The 20,019-nt window shown below is 37.7% G+C and overlaps 2 protein-coding genes and 1 pseudogene across 9 annotated transcripts; 1 reads left to right on the top strand and 2 right to left on the bottom strand.

Moving 5' to 3' along the window:
• Nucleotides 1–2,516: 2,516 nt before the first annotated feature.
• Nucleotides 2,517–4,194, bottom strand: LOC148697574 (uncharacterized; annotated as a pseudogene).
• A 2,125-nt stretch (nt 4,195–6,319) lies between these two features.
• On the top strand, nt 6,320–15,654 carry LOC137723269 (RNA polymerase II C-terminal domain phosphatase-like 2). Of its 8 annotated transcripts, none has more exons than XR_015961734.1 (14): nt 6,323–6,775; nt 7,064–7,534; nt 8,144–9,286; nt 9,404–9,461; nt 10,320–10,453; nt 10,569–10,622; nt 11,091–11,187; nt 11,288–11,436; nt 11,514–11,666; nt 12,085–12,155; nt 12,638–13,022; nt 13,458–13,535; nt 13,968–14,016; nt 14,923–15,654. XR_015961734.1 is itself a non-coding variant. In XM_068462425.2 (10 exons), exons 1-10 carry the CDS (start codon nt 6,506–6,508, stop codon nt 12,741–12,743), a joined length of 2,553 nt encoding a protein of 850 aa, XP_068318526.1. In that variant the 5' UTR covers nt 6,320–6,505; the 3' UTR covers nt 12,744–13,263. The 8 variants fall into 8 exon arrangements, 2 of the variants coding, with proteins under 2 accessions (XP_068318526.1, XP_088548848.1); XR_015961737.1 differs by having other exon boundaries at nt 11,497–11,666; XR_015961733.1 differs by lacking the exon at nt 11,514–11,666.
• LOC137723287 (uncharacterized) lies at nt 14,694–18,238 on the bottom strand. The gene is made up of 5 exons (XM_068462442.2): nt 17,899–18,238; nt 17,237–17,276; nt 16,956–17,116; nt 16,117–16,869; nt 14,694–15,348 (listed from the first exon to the last, which is right to left on the bottom strand). The coding sequence occupies exons 1-5, from the start codon at nt 18,100–18,102 to the stop codon at nt 15,013–15,015; spliced, it is 1,494 nt and encodes a 497-aa protein (XP_068318543.1). The 5' UTR covers nt 18,103–18,238; the 3' UTR covers nt 14,694–15,012.
• Between the last annotated feature and the right edge of the window lie 1,781 nt (nt 18,239–20,019).

The raw sequence follows: 20,019 nt of genomic DNA, 5'->3' as shown, positions 1-20,019 counted from the left end.
TTTTATGCTAAACCATGTTTGTCTTATCAGTGTGGTTCGTGCGTTGCCAAATTTATACATTTTTTTATTTAAATATTTTTATTTCACATGGTAATATTTAATTAGACTTATGAAACCTGATTACGTGCCACATCAACACATAATAGAATCTTTGATAGAATTGTGAAGGAAGGACCACGTTAATTTCAGACATCCATTTCAAAGACTACATTGAACGATTTTCAATTGCAGGAACTAGCTTGAAGAGGTGGAACTATTTTTTTTATAAAAATTCAAAAAAATTTAATACAAATAATAGCAAGGAGGAGGTATCGAATTTAGAACCTCTAATATAAGAGGTGTTTTTAGTTAAGGGGTGGTGCTTCTAAAAAAAGAAGCTTATTAACAAATTTGGAACATAAAATGTGTTTGGTAAAATAAAAAAAATGGTTAAACTCTGTTTGCTACCCTGAAGTTTTGTAGTTTTCAACATTTAGTACATCAAGTTTTTTTCGTTCCAGAGTCATACCTAAAGTGTAAATTTTGGGACAATCTCATACATCCGTTAGTCAAACTGTTAAGTCTCTCATTAACTGTGACTTGGCGCCCATGTGGACAATGACTAGGCGCCACGTGGGTCGATGTGGATTTTTTTTTTTAGGGGTTCAAAAAAAAATTTCCCGTCCAAAATTTTTTTCCCACAACCATGTAACTTACATTTTTTTTCCCGCCAAAATGTTTTGAAAAAACAAATAAATTAAGTAGGAAAAAAGGCCAAAACTTTCTATTCCAAATCTGCAAAGTCAATTCTAAACAAACTTTGAATTCTAAATATGCAAATTCATCATTTAAACTACCAACAAAGTTGAATTGTCAACAACTTTCAATTCACAACAAAGTTCAATATACACCCTTCAATTCAGACAAAAGTATCAAAAGACCACAACTTTTACAACTAATAGGTCAAGGTGTTCTTCCAAAAACACTCAAGATCTGTCCAAATCACTGTCCAAAATACTAATGGGTCAACTTAAACAACTAATTGAACTCTATCCAAAACACTAAAGATCTATCGAAAAGTTGTTTCCAAAAAAACTAAGGGCATATTCAACTATAACAAAATGAACCTTTAAACAACCTAAAACATTAAAGCAGCATCATGGAACATTCCTCCTCCTTTTCTGACCTTTTGCAATAGACTTTGAAGTGGTTTGAGAGGCTTGAGTTGGCTGAGATGAAGGTTGTGAAGCTTCCTGAGTGCATGGCTGCGATGACTGAAAGGGTTATGATGCCTTAGATGTTGAGGCCTAAGTAATGAACCCATATAGCTTTAGCACTGACAGATACTACACTTCACAAATAACAAATTCAAATGAAAAATCAACAAAAAATATCAAAATTATACCTCATTTTCTTGCTTTTTCTTCCTTTTCTAGCAGTTGGATGAGGATGAGTGGTAGGGCATCTGGCCTTGTTGTGTCCCGAGGCCTTGCAAACACTACACTTCACACTTTTTTGCCCTCTCTTGCTTAACTTGAATTCATTTTCATCACCCTCTCTATGTACCCTTTTTTTTGGTCTCCTCGACTACCTTTTAAAAGTTGGAGGAAGAATGCATTTGTTTTCAGATGGCTCCCAAAATTTCATGCCTTGGACGGGTTGAATCAAGTTTTCGTATGCCTCAAAGTACTTCTCATTCTTATACCAAGAGGAAACAAATTCCTCAGGCTGTCTCCTTGCATAATAGATGGCCGAGCAACCATGTATGCAAGGAAAGCCTGTCAAATCCCATCTTCTGCATGAGCAAGTGCACCCATTCAAATCCACCACAAATACATTGCCTTTGCCTTCATCCACTTCAAAATTTTCTCCTCTAGACCATGTAGCTATAGTGTGTGAGCTTTTCAGTTTGTACTCCTCCAACTTTTTCTAGATTTTTGGGTAGATAGCTCCTTTATCCTTCCTCATTGCATCTCTTCTCAACCATATCCTCTTCATCAATAAAACTCTTATTGTTTCCAACATGGTAATAATAGGCTTGTCCCTAGACCTGAGGCTAAAAAAATTGAAGCTCTCAAAGAGGTTGTTTAAAAGAATGTCACACTGAGTGTGTCTCTCAAAGTGTGACCTACTCCAATGCAAGGCTGGTCTATTCTCCAACCATTTATAAGCTTCTTCATTCATCCTATTCACCTCAGCCATACTCTCCCTAAGCATCCTTTAATCCTTTCCCTTTAAACCCATCTACCTTGTAGTTGGTGTATAAGTGCCTAACACAGAATCGATGATTACAATTAGGCACCACCTTCTCAAAAGCTGGTAATAAGCCCTTTTGTTTGTTAGAAATGAAAGTCCATGCATGCTGGTTCACAATTCCCAAGTCAGCAGCTAGTAGTTCCAGAAACCAAACCTAATTGTCCTTGTTCTCGAGCTCTACTATAGCATATGCAATACCTAAGTTTGGTTATTTGCATCCATACCTACTGTAAATAGTAACTGACCCTTCAACACTCCCTTCAAGTGACAACCATCCAACCCTACAAGCTGCCTATATCCATTCTTAAATCCATTTTTAAAGCCCCCAAACAAATATAAATCCTCTGAAATATCACATGAGCATCATCATAGAGTAGCACCTTCATCTGAACTGTACTACCCGGGTTTGTCCTCATAAGCTCATCACAATACTTCCACAACTTTGTGTACTGATCCATGTTACTCTCCTCAAGGATTTTCAAACACTGTGCTCTTACTTTGTAGGCTGTCTTGATGTGGATCTCAACCATTCTTTCATCTTTCATTGTCTCCATAAATGTAGTGATGGGCATGCTTGGGTTGAGTCTGAATTTGTCCACATACCTCTTCACAAGCTATGCCACTTTGCAGTGAGGATTTTCCTTCCAAATCCTCGAACATTCATGTTTCCTAACATAGGTTTTCACTTGCATTGAATCTTCATTGTACATCCTGGAAGCATACAATCTCCATGGAAAGTTTTTCTTAGACCTTGCACTAATCTTCCATTTCTCATTCCTTTTTAGCTTAATAGAAGGTGCACCATTCTTAATGGAGTGAGACCACATTGCCTCTCTCAACTATGCAGCATCTCTGAACTTCAATCCCTTTCCAAACTTTGGATCATCCCTGTCGGCTTCTTCATTAAACTCAGGATAAATGACCTTCTCGTCACATTCTGAACTTGAATCGTCAACATTGTGCAGGCCATCTGAGTCTTGTCTCTCATCATCAAGAGGAACGTCTTCTACATCCCTTTCATCAATAACGTCTTCTGGATGTTGGTTCCCAACCCCTTCACCCCTTTCAGCATCTCCAACGACATTTTCTACAGCCGTATCATCTACTTCATGATGATCATCATCTTCCAAACTATAGTCATTATCCAAAAACTCACTATCTGTTGTGTCATCCTCTGCATTTACTGCCACAAAAAATGAATATTTGTTAAATACCTAAACTTTGCAAAAATAAGTGAATACTGAAATTAAAATTGTAAAAATAAATGTTTCAAAAATTTTACCTTCATTAGCATTAGCTTCTACTTTGGTCCCTTCATTAACTTCTTCAGCTTCGTGACATTCTTCAGTTTCTTCACCTTCATTATCAGCATTGAGAGGACCATCTTCAGCCTCATCTCCACTTCCTTGTCCTCCCTCAGTTGCTTTAGCCTCATGTTCATCATCACCATTTTAGGCTATGTCAATTAAAAGATATAGCCATTTTTCTAAGTCATCCGCACCCCATTTTGCTCTACCCTTCTTCAGTTTTGATCCACTTCCTTTTGTAATCGAAATCGCCACCCTCGATTCCTCAATATCTTCTATAATGACACCTTTTTTTTAATATGGCACTCTCATCTAGATTCATCAAAAGCTTATGTTTCAAGGCAGCTTGCTTCAGGCTTAGATGTTCTAGGTACATTTCTATTTCCCTAACCCCTGGAACATACTTGCACATTTCACCCACGTCTTGATCCCGTTTAATAAGCCTTAATCCCTCCCAATAAGACATCACAGGAATCCTATAGTGATACAACATAAACCCATCATATCCTAACTCCTTAACCATTTCATCAATCTCGAAAAATGACATGAAGTCTTTGTCTACGTAATCAAACCAAGCCTCAAACCCTCCCGTATATGCACTTTTAGACCACTTCTCACCATGGTTAATTTTAAGGCTAAATAATTTGGGCATGCTTGCAAAGTCATGGAGAAAGGTGAAAACAACATAAAATCCTAGAGCACATGGGGAAAAAGGTGAAAACACTAGTAAGACCATGAGGAAAAAAGGTGAAAACAAAACCATGGGGACCATGAATACAGTTCCACCTTTTTTCCTGAAACCATAGAAAAAAAGATGAAAACAAAACCATGGGGACCACGATTGAAGACAAAACCACATGCACAACCCACTACAAAACACAATTCCAGAAACCATACAAAAAAAAGTGATTGGAACTCATAGATCCCTAATCCCTAATCCCTAAAATTCAAAATTGAAAAATCGGAAAGCCTAAACCCATATTATCTACACTTCGAAAAAGGTAGGTTACTTACAATAAAGTGGTGTTTCACCCACTTCGATCCTCCTTTTTTCCCACCCCATCGCTAGCGATGACTTCACAACAATCTTTCCCAGAAACGTGTGCGCAACGTACGATGGCGTGAGAGGTGGAGCGACGGCGTGCAAGGTGGGGTGACGGCGAGGTCGAGTGACGACCCGTGGGTAGGGTTTCGGACGGAGATGGGGGGTCGCGATTACTTTTCACTTTTTCACTTTTTTACTTTTGCTGGGGGAGATAGGGGGTTGCGAATTTTGAATTTTGAATTTTTTTTTTGTCATTGAAACCCCTTCTCTAAAAAAATAAAAAAAATAAAAAAATCCACGTGGACCCACGTGGAGCCCAGTCATTGTCCACATGGGATGCGTCACAGTTAACGGGAGATTTAACAGTTTGACTAACGGATGTATGAGATTGTTCCAAAATTTACACTTTAGGTATGACTTTAAGACGAAAAAAACTTGATGTACTAAATGTTGAAAACCACGAAACATGAGGGTAGTAAACAGTCTTTTGCCCTTAAAAAAAAGTACTTTTTAAAAAAATTGCTGTAAGTGACAGTACAAAATCATAGAAAATCAGAGGCAGGTTTTATCATGCCTTTGAAAAAAGTGTTTTTTTTTCAAAGCATAATAATCAGTGCTCGTTTAATGAAATTTTCAAATGACAAATATATCTCACCATATTTTACAAAATTACAATGATTGCCCCTACATTATTCTTTGTGACAATTATTAATATCACATTAAATACCATATCCTTTTTAGTTATTTACATATTCAAAACAATTTATCTAAAAGTTTATCAAAAGCTTTGACACTTTTTTTTTTGTTAAAAGCACTATTACCAATAAAAAAAATTTACTAAGCACACAACAACTTTATTTTACAGCTGTTTATTCTCATAACACAACAAAAACAACCTTTTTTTTTTATTTTTAAAACAATCTTTTTTTTTTAGAACACAAGAATACCAAACTAGCCCAACTAACCTACCAACTTCTTATTTATGAAATAAAAGCTTTAGAACTTTCTGTTGCATAATTGGTTTTTCGGTTTTTTCCATTCAATAAATTGAGTTGTCAAATGCTATTTGGGTTTTCTAATTGGATTTTGAGGGCCAAGTTGCTGCAAGCAATTTTTAGTGGCCCATTTAAATAAAGCCCAATGGATCTCATTACAAATACTCCAACATTACTAAGATTAATGTTTAAGACCATGGTTAATTAACAACAAAATTCAGCCTGTTTTCCGTTGATTAGCTGATAAAAATTAAATTATTCCCATGGATTAAAAATAAAATATAAAAAAGAATTAAACTCAAAATAAAATAAAATATAATACCTTATAACTTTATGCATCTTGAACTAAAAGATTCACAAACCACAACAAGTGATCTAGTTGTAAGACGTGAATTTCGGCTTTTAAAATATAAAAAGACAAGGAAATTTTAGGTTTGAGACCCAAGCTGGTGAGTCTAATTGATTATGGCAACAAAAAGCTAAAATACATTTGTGAGTCTTCTGATTTTCAAAAATGATGGATAACTGTGTCAATTGTCTTTTTTTTTTTTTTAAAAAAAAAAAACAAAAAAAAACAACTGAAGGATGCGCAAAAGTCCAAAATCCTACCTTTGATCAAACGGTCCAGAGGCGGCCATCCTAAATCAACGGACTTCCGGACTGAATGGATATAATGGTAATTTCGGACACATAACTTCCCCCTTGGGCATATAAATAACCGGCGAGTCTCATTGTTTGAAACCGAAGGCAGAGAGAGCGAGAGAGAGCGAAGAGGTCTGAGAGGAGTGAGAGAGAAAGGAGGAGCAGAGAGCAAAACTGGAGAATTACTCCCCAATTTTTCACAGAAACCCCCTGATCTTTTCAACATTTACGAATTGACCTCAAATTCTTCGCGCTTTCCCTCTTAAATTTGATCTAAATTAATGAGCCGTTTAGGGTTCAAGTCCGTGGTCTACCATGGCGAGCTGCGTTTGGGAGAGCTGGACGCTATTCCGGTGGCGGACGGGAATTTCCAGTTCCCGAACAATGAGATTCGTATCCACCGGATTTCGCAGCAAAGCGAGAGGTGTCCTCCGCTCTCAATTCTCCAGACGATTTCTTCGTTTTCTGTTCGATGCAAACTCGAATCGGCCTCCCCTGCCGAACAGCCGCATTTGATCAATCTCCACGCCTCCTGCTTCTACGAGTTCAAGGTTCCCACTCAATTGCTTCCATTTTTCGATGTTTGCATTTGTTTATATAGATTGTTTAGATTGAGCTTTCTGTTTGGCTCCCAAGAAAATGTACCAGCAGCACAGAAATTTTAATCTGAAGTTTTTGGTGGGAATTCGATTGGATAAACGTTTAGTTAACTGACCTAGTAAAGTTAGCTCAGTTAGTATCGTGGTTAAATCAAGAATGTGATCCAGATTTAGTTTTTTTCTTTTTTTCGAGTTAATTAGGCGGAATGTACTAATAAGGTGATTAATTGTCTTAAGCAGACGGCGATTGTGTTGGTAGGGGATGAGGAGATTCACTTGGTAGCCATGCCGAGTAAGCAGAAGAAATTTCCGTGCTTTTGGTGCTATGCGGTTCCTGTTGGTCTGTACAGTGCTTCTCTAGGAATGCTGAATCTGAGGGTTCTCTCAATTGTGTTTGATCTCGATGAGACGTTGATTGTTGCCAACACCATGAAGTCTTTTGAGGATAGGATTGAGGCTTTACGAAGTTGGATTACACGGGAGAGTGATGGGATGCGAATAGCCGGTATGTCTGCTGAAATGAAGCGGTACATGGACGAGAGGTGGCTGTTGAAGCAGTATATAGATAACGATTGTGTGATGGATAATGGAAAGTTGTATAAAGTTCAACTGGAGGAGGTTCCTCCACTGTCTGATAACCACGAGAAAATGATTCGGCCTATCATTAGATTGCCAGAGAAGAACATTGTGCTCACTCGCATCAATCCCGAGGTGATCCTCTAGTCATGTTTTTTTATTTTTTAATTTTTTATTTCTGTATGTTTTATATGTTTGTTTCCCTTTTGTTTTATAGGAATTCAATACCCTAAATGCTGTTATTGAAGATAATGAATGAGTGCATTGAGACAATATGTTGCAATATCATTCATTGCTAGGACTTGAGAACAACACCATCCTAATGTAAAATTTATGAAAACAACGTAGTGTGTTCTTTAGGCAGAGATAATTTAGCTGCACGCTAGGAGTGTAGCCTAATGTTGTTTGCAGAATTTTAGATTTTTTTTCATTTGGCTAGACCTCGGTAGGTTTTCCAAACACTTGCAGTGCTTTTTTGATCAACATATGTTTGTTAACTTTTTGATCCATTGATACATTCACCTATCTGTGCGATATGTTCCCTTGAGTTCTCCAAAATTCATGTGGCAGTTTGATTAGTCAGGAAGCTTTTAGAAGTTATTTAGTAAAACAACTGTCATCTTACAAAAAAGTAGAATGGGTGATAACTGATAAGTCAATCTCGTCATAGTAGCTGCAAATATAGCTACATATTCTCATACAAGTGTGCAAAAGACTACAATACAATTTTGTTGTTTATTGCAGATTCGTGATACCAGTGTGCTTGTGCGGTTACGACCTGCATGGGAAGATTTGAGAAGTTATTTAACTGCAAAAGGACGCAAGAGGTTTGAAGTTTACGTCTGTACTATGGCTGAAAGAGATTATGCCTTAGAAATGTGGAGGCTTCTTGACCCGGGGTCACACTTAATAGGCTCAAAGCAACTTCTGGACCGTGTTGTTTGTGTTAAATCAGGTTCCAAGAAATCTTTACTGAATGTCTTCCAACAAGGAGTGTGCCATCCAAAGATGGCACTGGTTATTGATGACCGTTCCAATGTCTGGGAAGATAAGGATCAACCTCGAGTCCATGTTGTTCCGGCTTTCAGCCCTTATTATGCTCCTCAAGCAGAGACAGCTAGTGCAGTTCCAGTCCTCTGTGTAGCAAGAAATGTTGCATGCAATGTCAGAGGTTGTTTTTTCAAAGAGTTTGATGAAATTTTGTTGCGAAGAATTTCTGGAGTTTTTTATGAAGATGAGGTGGTAAATTTGCCTCCTGCCCCTGATGTGAGCAATTACTTGATGTCCGAGGATGCTGGTTTTGCACCAAATGGAAATCCTAATGCTCCCATTAGTGAAGGAATGAATGGTGTCGAAGTGGAACGAAGATTAAACCAATCTGATGATAAGGGTGGTGTGGAGTCGGTGGTTCATTCTGTGAAAAATCATGCTGAGTCAAGATCTGACAACTCTCAAGCACCGGCTGCAATTCTTCCCAATGCTGCTGGTACGACTTCTTTGAGGCCGGTCATACCTTCTCAGAAACCTGGTCTGCTTGGACTTCCTGTTAGACGAGATAGCTTTTCTGATCGTGACCATGAAATGAGGAGAGGACTCCTTGGTACAAATCCTGGTCTAGATATAAGGAGTCAAAGCTCTGCTGAGCCCCCTCTTTTATCTAAAGTGCCTGCACAACTGCCAGCATTCTCAATAAATGCACAAGGAGGATGGTTGGTTGATGATGACAACAACAGAGGACATTCGAGTAATCACACTTCTGAGCTTGTTCAACAGCCTGGTGTTTCAAAACCTGAAAAGTTAGTTTACCAGAATCCTTTCGGTCCTGCTACACCAGGTTCTACACCCACTGGTTTGCTCTCACACAAATCTGATTTGAAGAGGGAAGAGGTATGTCCAGAATTTGTTAAATTTCTTTCGGAGTCACTTGTTTTGACAATTTGAATTAAGGTGTTACTATAAGAATTCCAGAAATGTCTCAGTGACCAAAACTTTCTCTATTTGCAGGTATCTTCTGGGCGTGATTTGCAAAAACAGAATCTTCCTTTTCCAAGTCAGCCGTCAGGTAATTTAATTTATCGCCTGGTATAGAAACCTACATGTCGAACTGGAATGAATTGGATGATTTCATTAGAATGTATCTTTCACTTCCTAGCCATCATCTTTTGAATAGTAGGTTGCTGGGCTTTGCATTGTATTTTAGGTCATGTCACCTTGATGATATTATAGAATAACACTATAGCTTGCAGTCAAAGTTTCATGGTACACTCTGTGCAAATGAGTCTTCTTATGTCCTCTTTTTCATGCACAAGTTAAGTAACCTGAGAAGAGATTGTCAAACAAATGGAAAGTATCATATGGATTTGTAAGATCCATTGAATGATGTGTTGGATTTGAGTGGTCAATGCATTAATCCATATATTTACAAATTTTAAACATAGATGTGAGACGTTGATGTTCCTTGGAGCTTGGAAAATCTTAGATATAGATTGTTAAGTTTCCTTTTGATGTGTCCTTGTTCTCTCAAGTGGTTTGAAAGGTTTTCTTTTTTGAAATGCTTGCTGCCTAATCATCATTCTACTTTTTAATTTTGAAGTTTATATGAGGAATGTTTTTGAGATATTAAGAAGAAATCAAGAGTCCGAGGCTACTGTCCTTCCGTTTTGGTATAGATTATTGTTGTGTTGGTTTTGAGACTGAAAGTTTTCTGCTTTGTGCCTAATGAGCCTTCCTCTCTTCTTTATCTTTCCATCCTTTCGTTTTAGTTTTAGCCTGTTATCCAACCTCACAACTTGGAGGATGGGAATAGGATTATCATTCGCTTTTGTATGGTTTTAAGTTATAATCTTCCTTTAGGATTAATAGTATGGTGTATTTTTTATGAGTGATACCTATCGTTTTATAACTTAGTTTTTTCGTTCAGAGGCGGGTGTATCCCAGAATCAAGCATCTTCTTTGAATAGAGAATCTCAAATAGAATCTGGTAAAGTGACCCTGCTGCCATCCCCTTTATCTATTGGAGTGCTGCAGGAAATTGGACGGAGGTGCAGTTCAAAGGTACAAATAGCTTTAGTTTTATCTCCCCAACACAGTGCCCCATTCCGTCCTTTCTCTCTCTTCTCTTTTCTTATTTTTCGTAACGGAGTTTATCATGATGTTGCCCATTGCTCAGATTGAGTTCAGGTCTGTTTTAAGCACCAGCAATGATTTGCAGTTTTCTGTTGAGGTCAGTGAACTTTCCTTCTATACTTTTTTTCCCTTTGTACTTTGGTAGTTTTTACTACTTATTTACATCACGGCTGTTGTACTTATTATTTACATGCGTTAAATGCATGAAGTTGTTGTGAAATGATTTAGTTATAGACAATAGATATTGTAAAACTAAAATGTTGTCTTAGGGTGTGGTGTTTCCTAACATAAGCTGACCCTGATTTGTCATATTTCTTTCTTTAGCAGAACAAATCAATAATAGAGTCAGAAAAAAAAATGTCAAATCAATAATACAGTGTCATAAAAAAAATGTTTTTTAGTTTGGTAGAATGAAAAGAGAAAACTTGGAGAAAAATTCAAGACTTCGCTTCGTTCTCAATTTGTTTGTTTATACATTTTGTATTTATGTTTTAATTTTGATTTGAGGAGTGATCTTTTATCAGTTTTGGACTCTAATGTGCTCATTGTTAACTTTGTTTTAAAGGTTCTTTTCACTGGAGAGAAGATAGGTTTTGGAACCGGTAGGACGAGGAAGGATGCTCAACAACAGGCTGCTGAGAATGCCCTTCACAGCTTGGCTGGTAATGTTATTCTGAAAACCACAAGTTTCTTTTTTCCTTGCAATATTTTGAGATGTTTTTGTTTGCATGTGCCGAATATATTTCTTGTGTGGGGTGGCAGATAAATATGCAGCATATGTTGCACCTCATACTGGTGTCGTGGACAGAGATTTAGATAAAGGAAACGAAAACGGATTTCTATTGGACATGGTTGGTCCAGGATCGGCTGAGCTACTAAGGGATGGATTGCCTACAGAAAGCACTTCTGAGGTGGGGATAATTGATGATGCTTTCATTAGTTGATTTGATTTTCAATGTTTAAAAACATAGGTGATGCTTGGATAAAGGGTATGTGGGCAAGACACTGAAAGGAGAACCACTCCCATTTTGAATTTTGCATCTGACAAAGATGTGATGGCTAAAACACTGAAAGCGGATTGAGCTGGCTTCAATGTCTGCTACTGCTGCCTTATTGGCTCCATCAATTCCTGTTTTGAAAGGTATGGGCTTGGTTGTCAGTCCCTCATTTCTACCCGTTATCCAAGTATTCCAACGTGCGTGATTTAGCTATGTTCTTTTCTCTTTTTGGTTTGAGTGAACAATTATTTTGTACCTCAATCGATAGGTTTTTAGACATCCTCATCACCATTATCACTTCTAGTTGAATGTTAAACTTCACATAGACTCGTTTTAAACTTCTCACAGATTCATTTTTCTTCCCAATGTTTGTGCTGGATCTAACTTATGCATTGTGGAAACCATCTCCTTTTTCCTCCTGTGAAAGAGATGCTTCTGAACCCAAAGTTTCTTCCTTTTCTGGAGGAATAGAAAACAGGAGACCTCAATCTAGCGTGTAAACTTTTTGACTTTGTTGAATTTCCTTATTAAATTCCTGTCTTTTCAATGCGAAATATACAGGCTGCTGAAGTTGAACCTGGGAGTACTTCTACGGTGAGTCAGCAAGTTCTAAAGCGTGCCAGTTCCCCAAGGTAACATTAAGCGTCTTTTCACCCTGTTTGAGTTGAGACACGTCCGAAACTGAGTTTCTCTGTTATTTTCTGGGCTAATTCTGGAATCCTCAAGGGTTCTTGGCTGGACAGAGCACGGCCAAGTTATGGTTAATGTTGATTTTTGGCTGCTTCTTTCTGCTTGTTTATTGGATGTCTTCATGGTCCATTTTAAGCATTCAATGAGGTTCTTTTTTTTTTTTTTCTTTTCCCGCTTGCCGCTGCTAAGCTAGAAGCCAAACAAAGCAAACTTCTAGCCTATACGCAATTGTGTATCTGTAAGATTGACGAATAGGACAAGATGATGGTCAGACACTGCCTGGGATCTAGAATAAAAGGCCCCGATATTCTCATGGAACTTTCTTGAATAATAAAACGATCTATGAGTTCATTGCTCTTATTTCACAAATCTTTGTTCCCCAAATTTTTTCATTACCACTGTCCTTACCACTGTCCTTTTGCAGATTGATAGAGTCTGTTGCAAAACGATCCAAGGAAGAAATACTGCATGGTTCACGAAGTTTATCATTTTCACGGCAACAGAAGAATGGGGTTACAGACAAATTTTGAGAAAGAAGTCATTTCAATCAAGGCTCCTGCTAGCACATTCTTCCTCTCCTCACAAATGAAACGAAGGTCTCGAAGAGGTTCAGTGCCTCCATCTCTTCCCAGCCTCCGATTTTACCACTAGCTTGAAGATTTGGAAAACAAAGGAACAAGTAAAATTGAAAAGATTGGCGTTTTGAGGCGCACGACTCTGGCATCTTGTACATTCAGAATATCTTTTCCCCTTGCGGAATGCTGGTTTCAATATCGCCAAGGCGGCGTGTAAGTTTTGTTGGTGGAAAGGTGGGCTATATTTCTTTTCATCTTGCTCCATCTTTTCTTGCTTGCATACATTGTCGTGAGTCTTGAGGTTCGGGATTGCCATATTTGAATACAACATACATTTTACGTAAATGTGGTTGATCATAAGATTTTGAGCATGGAAACTGAAATTTGAGACCCATCTTGTTCCCAAGACGTGTAACAAATTTGTTATGCCGTCAAAGTCGATAAATAATGACATTGTGTTTGCTTCCTTTCTAAATTTTTTTATCTTTGTATGCCGGCTGTATGTTAGATACAAACAGATTCCGAGTATGTAAGAAGCTCTAGCTCTTTCCCTAATCGCTGGAGAAGTAAATTAAATATCGACCTTATTTTTGGGTCCGGAAATGATTTTCGCACACCCCGTATGTTTCATTTATATTATTCGATTTTCTGTTGATTTATCCAATCCAGGTGTTAGAAATGAACGAGGGGTGAAGAAAAAGAAACGGAAAGTGGGAGTCATTTGCCCCAAAAATATGTTAGGATATGGTGAGTTTTGATGTCCAAAATATTCTCGTTTGATTGAAGCGAAAGTAAAAAAAATTATATAAATCCAGCTTCAGAATCTCAGATAAAAAGAATATAATCTAGCTGTAGTGATTGAAATCATAAATCCCATTAGAGGATAGACCGACCTCAATAAGTTTGTAGTTCGGTTGTTTAAGAATATTCACCATTAAACACAAAAAGGTTATAATTTCGATTTCTTCTTTTCAATATCGTTCATATATTAAAAAAAAAAAAAGAACAAAAAAACAAAAAACTATTATTAGACCCACCCCATTGTTTTATTTCTCTACTCAACTTATAACTTGACCCATTATAAAAAGTTAAAAAATTGAAATGTTATTTCTTCACCCACTATTATTCCTAAAATACCCTCTAATTTATATCTAAACTCATTTTCTTTTAATTTATTAGAATGTCATCACCCTGGCCGCACCACCCCCTCAAAACTTCACCCACCCCGGTAAGCAACCAAAACCTTTGACACCTGCTTGGTGGCATCTCCTTTGGGAAGAGAGAAAAATGGGAGAGGGAAGTAGAGAGAGAAACAGGAAGGGAGGAAGAGATAAACGGGAGGGGAGGAAGAGAGAGAAGCACGGGAGAGAGAGAATGAAGACCCTCTCTTTGTCAACGATGGTTGAAATGCAATTTTGATGGAACATAGGTGGACAACAGTGGGGTGGGGGCTGGGTTATGGAGTGGTGGTGGGTGATGAGGAGGGAGATTTTCAGTTTTTCCAGTTTGAGAGAGAGATGGAGAGACGGTGGTGGTGGGCGAAGGGCGTTGTTAAATTGTGTTGGGTGGTGTTGGAGTAGGGTTTTTTTTATTTTCAGTTCTAATTTTAAAATTTTGGAAAATATTTAAATTGATGCACGGACAGTTTAACAATATTGATGGGTGAAAAAAAAAGCGTTTTAATTTCAAGGTTTTATAAGGGATTAATATAAAATGTGGTGAGAAAATAAATCGTGTTGGTAGCATTGGCTGGCTAATCAGTTGATACCATTTCAGACAATGTAAGGAATCGAACTCTCGAGTCTTGACTTATTTCAATCCTGACTCATTTTCCCACCCACCCCCTCCCCGGGGCTCAACCCTAAGGGTAGCATATTTTCAACCAACATCACGTTATGACAGTACTAGAAAGAAGCAACCCAATCCTCACCAAATCAGCATTGTGAAGAAGCTTTACAAAACTTTGTATTTGGAACAAATTCTAATATGCCAAACCAAAAGAATACAAAAACCTGAGCACTCTTACATCACAGGAAAGTGGCAATATTAGTCTCAAACAACTATGTTCATATCATATGCACATATAACAGTTTGCTTATAAGATTGCCTCTCTCTCTCTCCCCCCTCTTTGTAGGCCACCAGAAAACATCAGCTACAAAGCAGGAGAGTTACAGGCTCAATTGAATTCCCTAAATTTCTTCCCGGGTTATCGGCAATGTGCATGCTATTGCAATCTGAAGTTAGACAGAAGGTTCTGCAGCATCTTACGACCCCATTGCATGTCATTGTGCAAGACCTCGTTGATTGGCTCTGAGTCGGACTGTTCTTCCTTTTTAGCAGAATTCTCTTCATTATCATTGATTGCGGCAGCTGTTTCCACTTGAGGTTGGTCATTGCACAAGACCTTATCATTGACTGGCTCTGAGTGGAACTGTTCTTCCTTATTTGCAGGGTGAGGTGTTTGCTTGATTTCATCGTCAAAATTCTCCTCATTAGCGTTGATCATTACATTAGTTACTTCTTGAGGTAAGTCACTGTACTGTTCTTGCTTCTCTTCTAGCTGAATCCATTTGTTTGAGGCCACGAAAAGATAACAGAAAGGAGAACATCAATAATAGCATAATCAAGGGACAAGAACATCTAAATCAAATACTGCTGTTCGGCAACAATACATCGCCTTATGCATGGCAAGGAAAAATTATTCATCATGATCGGCGGTCTAACTTTGATCATAATCATGATTATATGAACTCTTTCATATGTTTTTAGGAATAGGGTCCCTCTACATATGAATAGTTGACCATATGGAAATGCTCATGAATTGCCAGCAGAAACAAAATATATAAACAAAATGCTTGATAGATAATTTGGTGTCATATTCCAGAGTGTTAATAGTTTCGATTTGAATCAGACAGCGCAGTTTCGATTTGCAATAGGAGAATGTTTGGCTCGGGATTTATATTTACAACGTTAATTACACTGCAATGATATTGTGCGAAGCTGGTCTACTTTGTTGGTTAATGATTGTAAGATATAACATGAACTTTTCTTCATGAGAATTTATAGACGATTGCTCAATTTCGATGAAATTAAATAATTGCCTTGCCATACACCATCATCATGAACTTCTCTTCAAGGAAAACATAGATTCCAACAACATACAAGATGAAACCAAAAACTACCTAGTAGTAAAGAATCTCTCCTATAGCCCTGGACAACTTGCAGTTTTACGGAAATGGAATGGATTGTTATTTCAGGGATGAGGTAAATGCAGTACAAGAAGAAACAGAAAAAGATAAAAGATACGTCACTCTCATCAAGCAGTTACCTCTGGCATATTACGATCCTTAGCTTCAAAGGCTCCAACCGAACCATCAAAAGACATCTGTTTGTCGATGCCCTCTTTGTTCGCTTCTTCAGTTGGAACAGGTGGTGAAGGAGTCAGCCCAGGTACCAGAACAGGACCTTCTTCGTAGTTAATTAGACTTCCCTCGATTTGAGTGCTTGAAAGGTTCATTACTGTTGCAGCTCCACCATTATTTCCGAAAATGTTGTCTGCCACCAACAACTCCTTACTTGAGATGGCTGCACAATCCTCGCTCGGAAAAATAACTCTCTCTTCATTAAGCACTGCAGCTCTTGCAGCAACTGGTTCCTCATATGATTCCACATATGCATTTGGCCATTTAGGGGTCACATTCTCTTGTGAAGGAGAACCATTTCCGGCACCAATTTGTTCCTTCCATGGTTCCACTAATGGCTTCTCTGCCGGATCAGTGTTACTATTGGTGATCGTAGGTTCATTGGTTATATTGAAAGCCAGTTCATCATTCGGCTGTGTCAGGTTCTCATCCACAATCAACATATCTGCATTAGCATTGGAACCATCGCTTTCATCTGAAACTCGATCTTCCTCTATTATTTTCTGAAGCTCAGCATCTGCCCAGTCTTCACAAACAGTGATCGCATTCTTAGTTTCCCAGGTCTGGAAAATCCGATCAGGGCCAGGCTGCCACGAGATATTCCCTGTGCTTTCTTTTAGTATGAACTTGAACTGAATCGATTTCCCAACTGGTATATCCTAATCAAACACAAAGACTTACATTAAACCACAAATCCGGTATTCACCTAACAAAAAAATTGCACTTGTTGGTAGATTTCACTCACCATCTCAACAGTCCACACATTCCCATCCGACCAGTTCATCGGTATTGCGCTTGCAGGATCCCACAAACCGAACATAGGATCATCCCCCACAATGAGGAACTCCTGACCGAACGAGCACTCTTTCTGCAACTGGAATTTCACATGAATAGTTTTTGTATGATCTGCACAACATGGCATTGTCAGTAAGATTAATATGCCCATATATACAAACATAGACACACACACACACACACACACACATATATATATATATTATTTTAAAAGAAAAGGCAAGAACTTACATGCTTCCTGCATTTGAGAATCTGCAACCTCCAATTCTGTCTGCAAAGAGAGTGCTCAGAAATCAGATATGGAAACAACTTCTTCAAAGAAATATTTTAAATTATGACAACATTCCTAAAGAATGAAAACAAATTATTAGACTGATCATAAATCTTAGACAATCATATTGCTTTGAGTATATATAATATATATACACACATACATTATAATATACATACATATATATATATATATATGTATATATTGTACATCCGATTACACTGCATGATTGATTCTCTGATACAAAATGCTTCAAGAACAAGATTAAAAATAAATTAAACGAATAAAATGATTATATAATCTTCAATGCATCATAAAGCTGCCAATTAATAATCTACTCCAAAATAAATAAACATACAAAAAACAAAAACAAAAAATAAGAATCTAGCCCCAGCCCAAAAAAGCAAGATTCCAAACTTTCCCAACCCGAAAAAGCAAGATTCCAAACTTTCTTGGCAACCCAAAGAAAAGAATGATCACAAAAAGCAAGAACAACATCACATTCTAGAATTTTTGAAAACAGAGAAAACAAAAATGGAAACTTCACCAAAATTTCAAAAAACAAGAAACGAAATAACTGAAATTACGAAAGGTTTTCAGAAAATCGAAAAAAAGATTCCACCTGGGTTTTTGACGAGAGGCAAATGAGTGGTCTGATGGGCTTGCTCTGTTTCAGAAAACACACCAAATTCAAGAACCGGAAATTCTCGCTGCTTCTCTTTGGCCTGAGAAAACAAGGTTCAAGCTTGCGGAGAAAGACATTTTCTCCGCCGACCCACTTCTTCTCTGCCGCCACCCTCGAACTCGGACTCGACAGGGTTCTCATGACTCGGTCACTGACTCACTGAATCAACCCTCCCGAGTTGCTCTTGCACTCAAAGTTTGTTGCTTTCTGGATTTCCACAGAGAGAGCGAGAGAGTATTGGGTTGTTTGCTAGTGGGGGTCTCTGTCACTTTTTCCTAATGAGCAATCGAGTTCTAGTGGTATATATAGCGGTGGGTCCTCGTGGGGAGATAAAGGATCGGATCCGTTGCCACGTGTAGCTTGGGGACACGTCATCGGTAATTTGGGTTGAATTGAATCGAATCTTGCTTTGCAACCCCAACCAACTGTTTTTTTAACTGTTTGAGCATCATATACTCCGTGATGACTGCTTTTTCAGATCGGACAATCTCAACCCTTAATTTGTTTTAGTGTCAAATGGTAAGCACGAAAAAAGTGGCAAACGTTACGTTGGTGTGCCTAAATAGGTTTAAGTTGAACTAGTAACTAGTAACTTTCACTCATCTATCATTACTAATAATTTAAACATTTTGGATGCCTAATTAATTCCTGTTAAGTGTTGGATGAATTTGGAATGCTGGATGCGCATTGAACGAGTTTTATATCTCGTATTCGTTAGATGTGCACCAAATAAGTTATAAATCTAATATTTGCCAACAACAACCTATTCTTCACCAACTTCAACTTTGAAACTCATCGATGATGGATGAGATTGAGTTGGTGAATGTTCAAGAGAGTCAGCTGACTTGGCTGAAAGGTAGAAGTTGCAGGGATAGTTTGAATAGAAAAGTTGGATTCCTGAAAGAGGCGTCTCTTTGGAATTTAGATACCACCTCCTTGAAGGAGATCCAATTATAAGAGATTTAGAATTCAATTCTTGATTTTGAGTGGATCCCACCTTTACTTGTTACTAAAATGTTGATAAACGCTCGAATGCTTCAAGAAGTATAATTTACTTTATTTCTATTTCATTCCGGTTTCATAAACACGCCATTAGGTTTGCATTCTTTATAGGGGCCTTGTGAATATTTGTGGCTGATGAATCAAGGGTAGAGTAGATAAACAAAAAGGGAAAATGCCTAATGCCTATCAAGTTTTGGATTGAATATTTTGGGAGATTCGAACGTCATTCGACTCATTGCATTAATCCAACTTTCATATGACAAAAATTGTGGATTTTTCGGTTACTTGCTGGTTGAAAGAAAGACATAATAAGCCTTGGTTGCAGAATTTGACAGTGATCGAGAGGTATCACTTGCTAGTTGAAAGAAACCGTAATGTGCCAATGGTCTTGTCGCCCTGTTGATGAAGATCTTTATCATATTGTGCATTGTACCGAGACAGTTTACGATAAAACATCACACTTGCTATCCTATATATTGGCAAATGCAAGTTGGCGTTAGTATTATGTAATTAGTCGTGAGAAGCTGATTCCTCTATCCAACACCCTCTATGCTATGCTAAGTAGCAAATCTAGATCCTCTATTGCACTTTGATAGCAAGTTTGATTCTCTCTTCCGATGTTGAAGGTTGTTAAAACATCAAGTAGCTCTTATTTTAGTGGTATTTCTCCTTCTGATATTGAGAACGATCATAGGTTCAAATTATGTCTCTCGATCTATAAAAAGTAACTTGTTAGAATAATATAATGGATAAATGATAACTTTTACTTAGCATATACAAGACTTACCATTGATCAATATTTTTTTTAAGTAAATGGGCTAATAACCCGACAAAAGGAAAATTACAAAATAACGTCGCGGGAAATATAATATGATGCATGTACTTATTGTGAGATGAATTTTGTTGTTAAGGACTTGGCCAACCCGAGCTTCTCTCATCTTTCTAGTTCAGTTCACTCTAAGTATGCTCCATCTTCTCATAAGCAGTTATTATCGTTTAATATTTCTGAAATAGCCTGGCCTTAGCAATATTTAAATGTCTTTGATAAACAAGAAA

The sequence above is a fragment of the Pyrus communis genome, chromosome 4, assembly GCF_041283825.1.
Source record: "Pyrus communis isolate YQ-2024b chromosome 4, ASM4128382v1, whole genome shotgun sequence".
Classification (NCBI taxonomy): Eukaryota; Viridiplantae; Streptophyta; class Magnoliopsida; order Rosales; family Rosaceae; genus Pyrus; species Pyrus communis.
The sequence above is the reverse complement of the archived record's forward strand: the minus strand, read 5'-3'. Positions and strand labels throughout refer to the sequence as shown.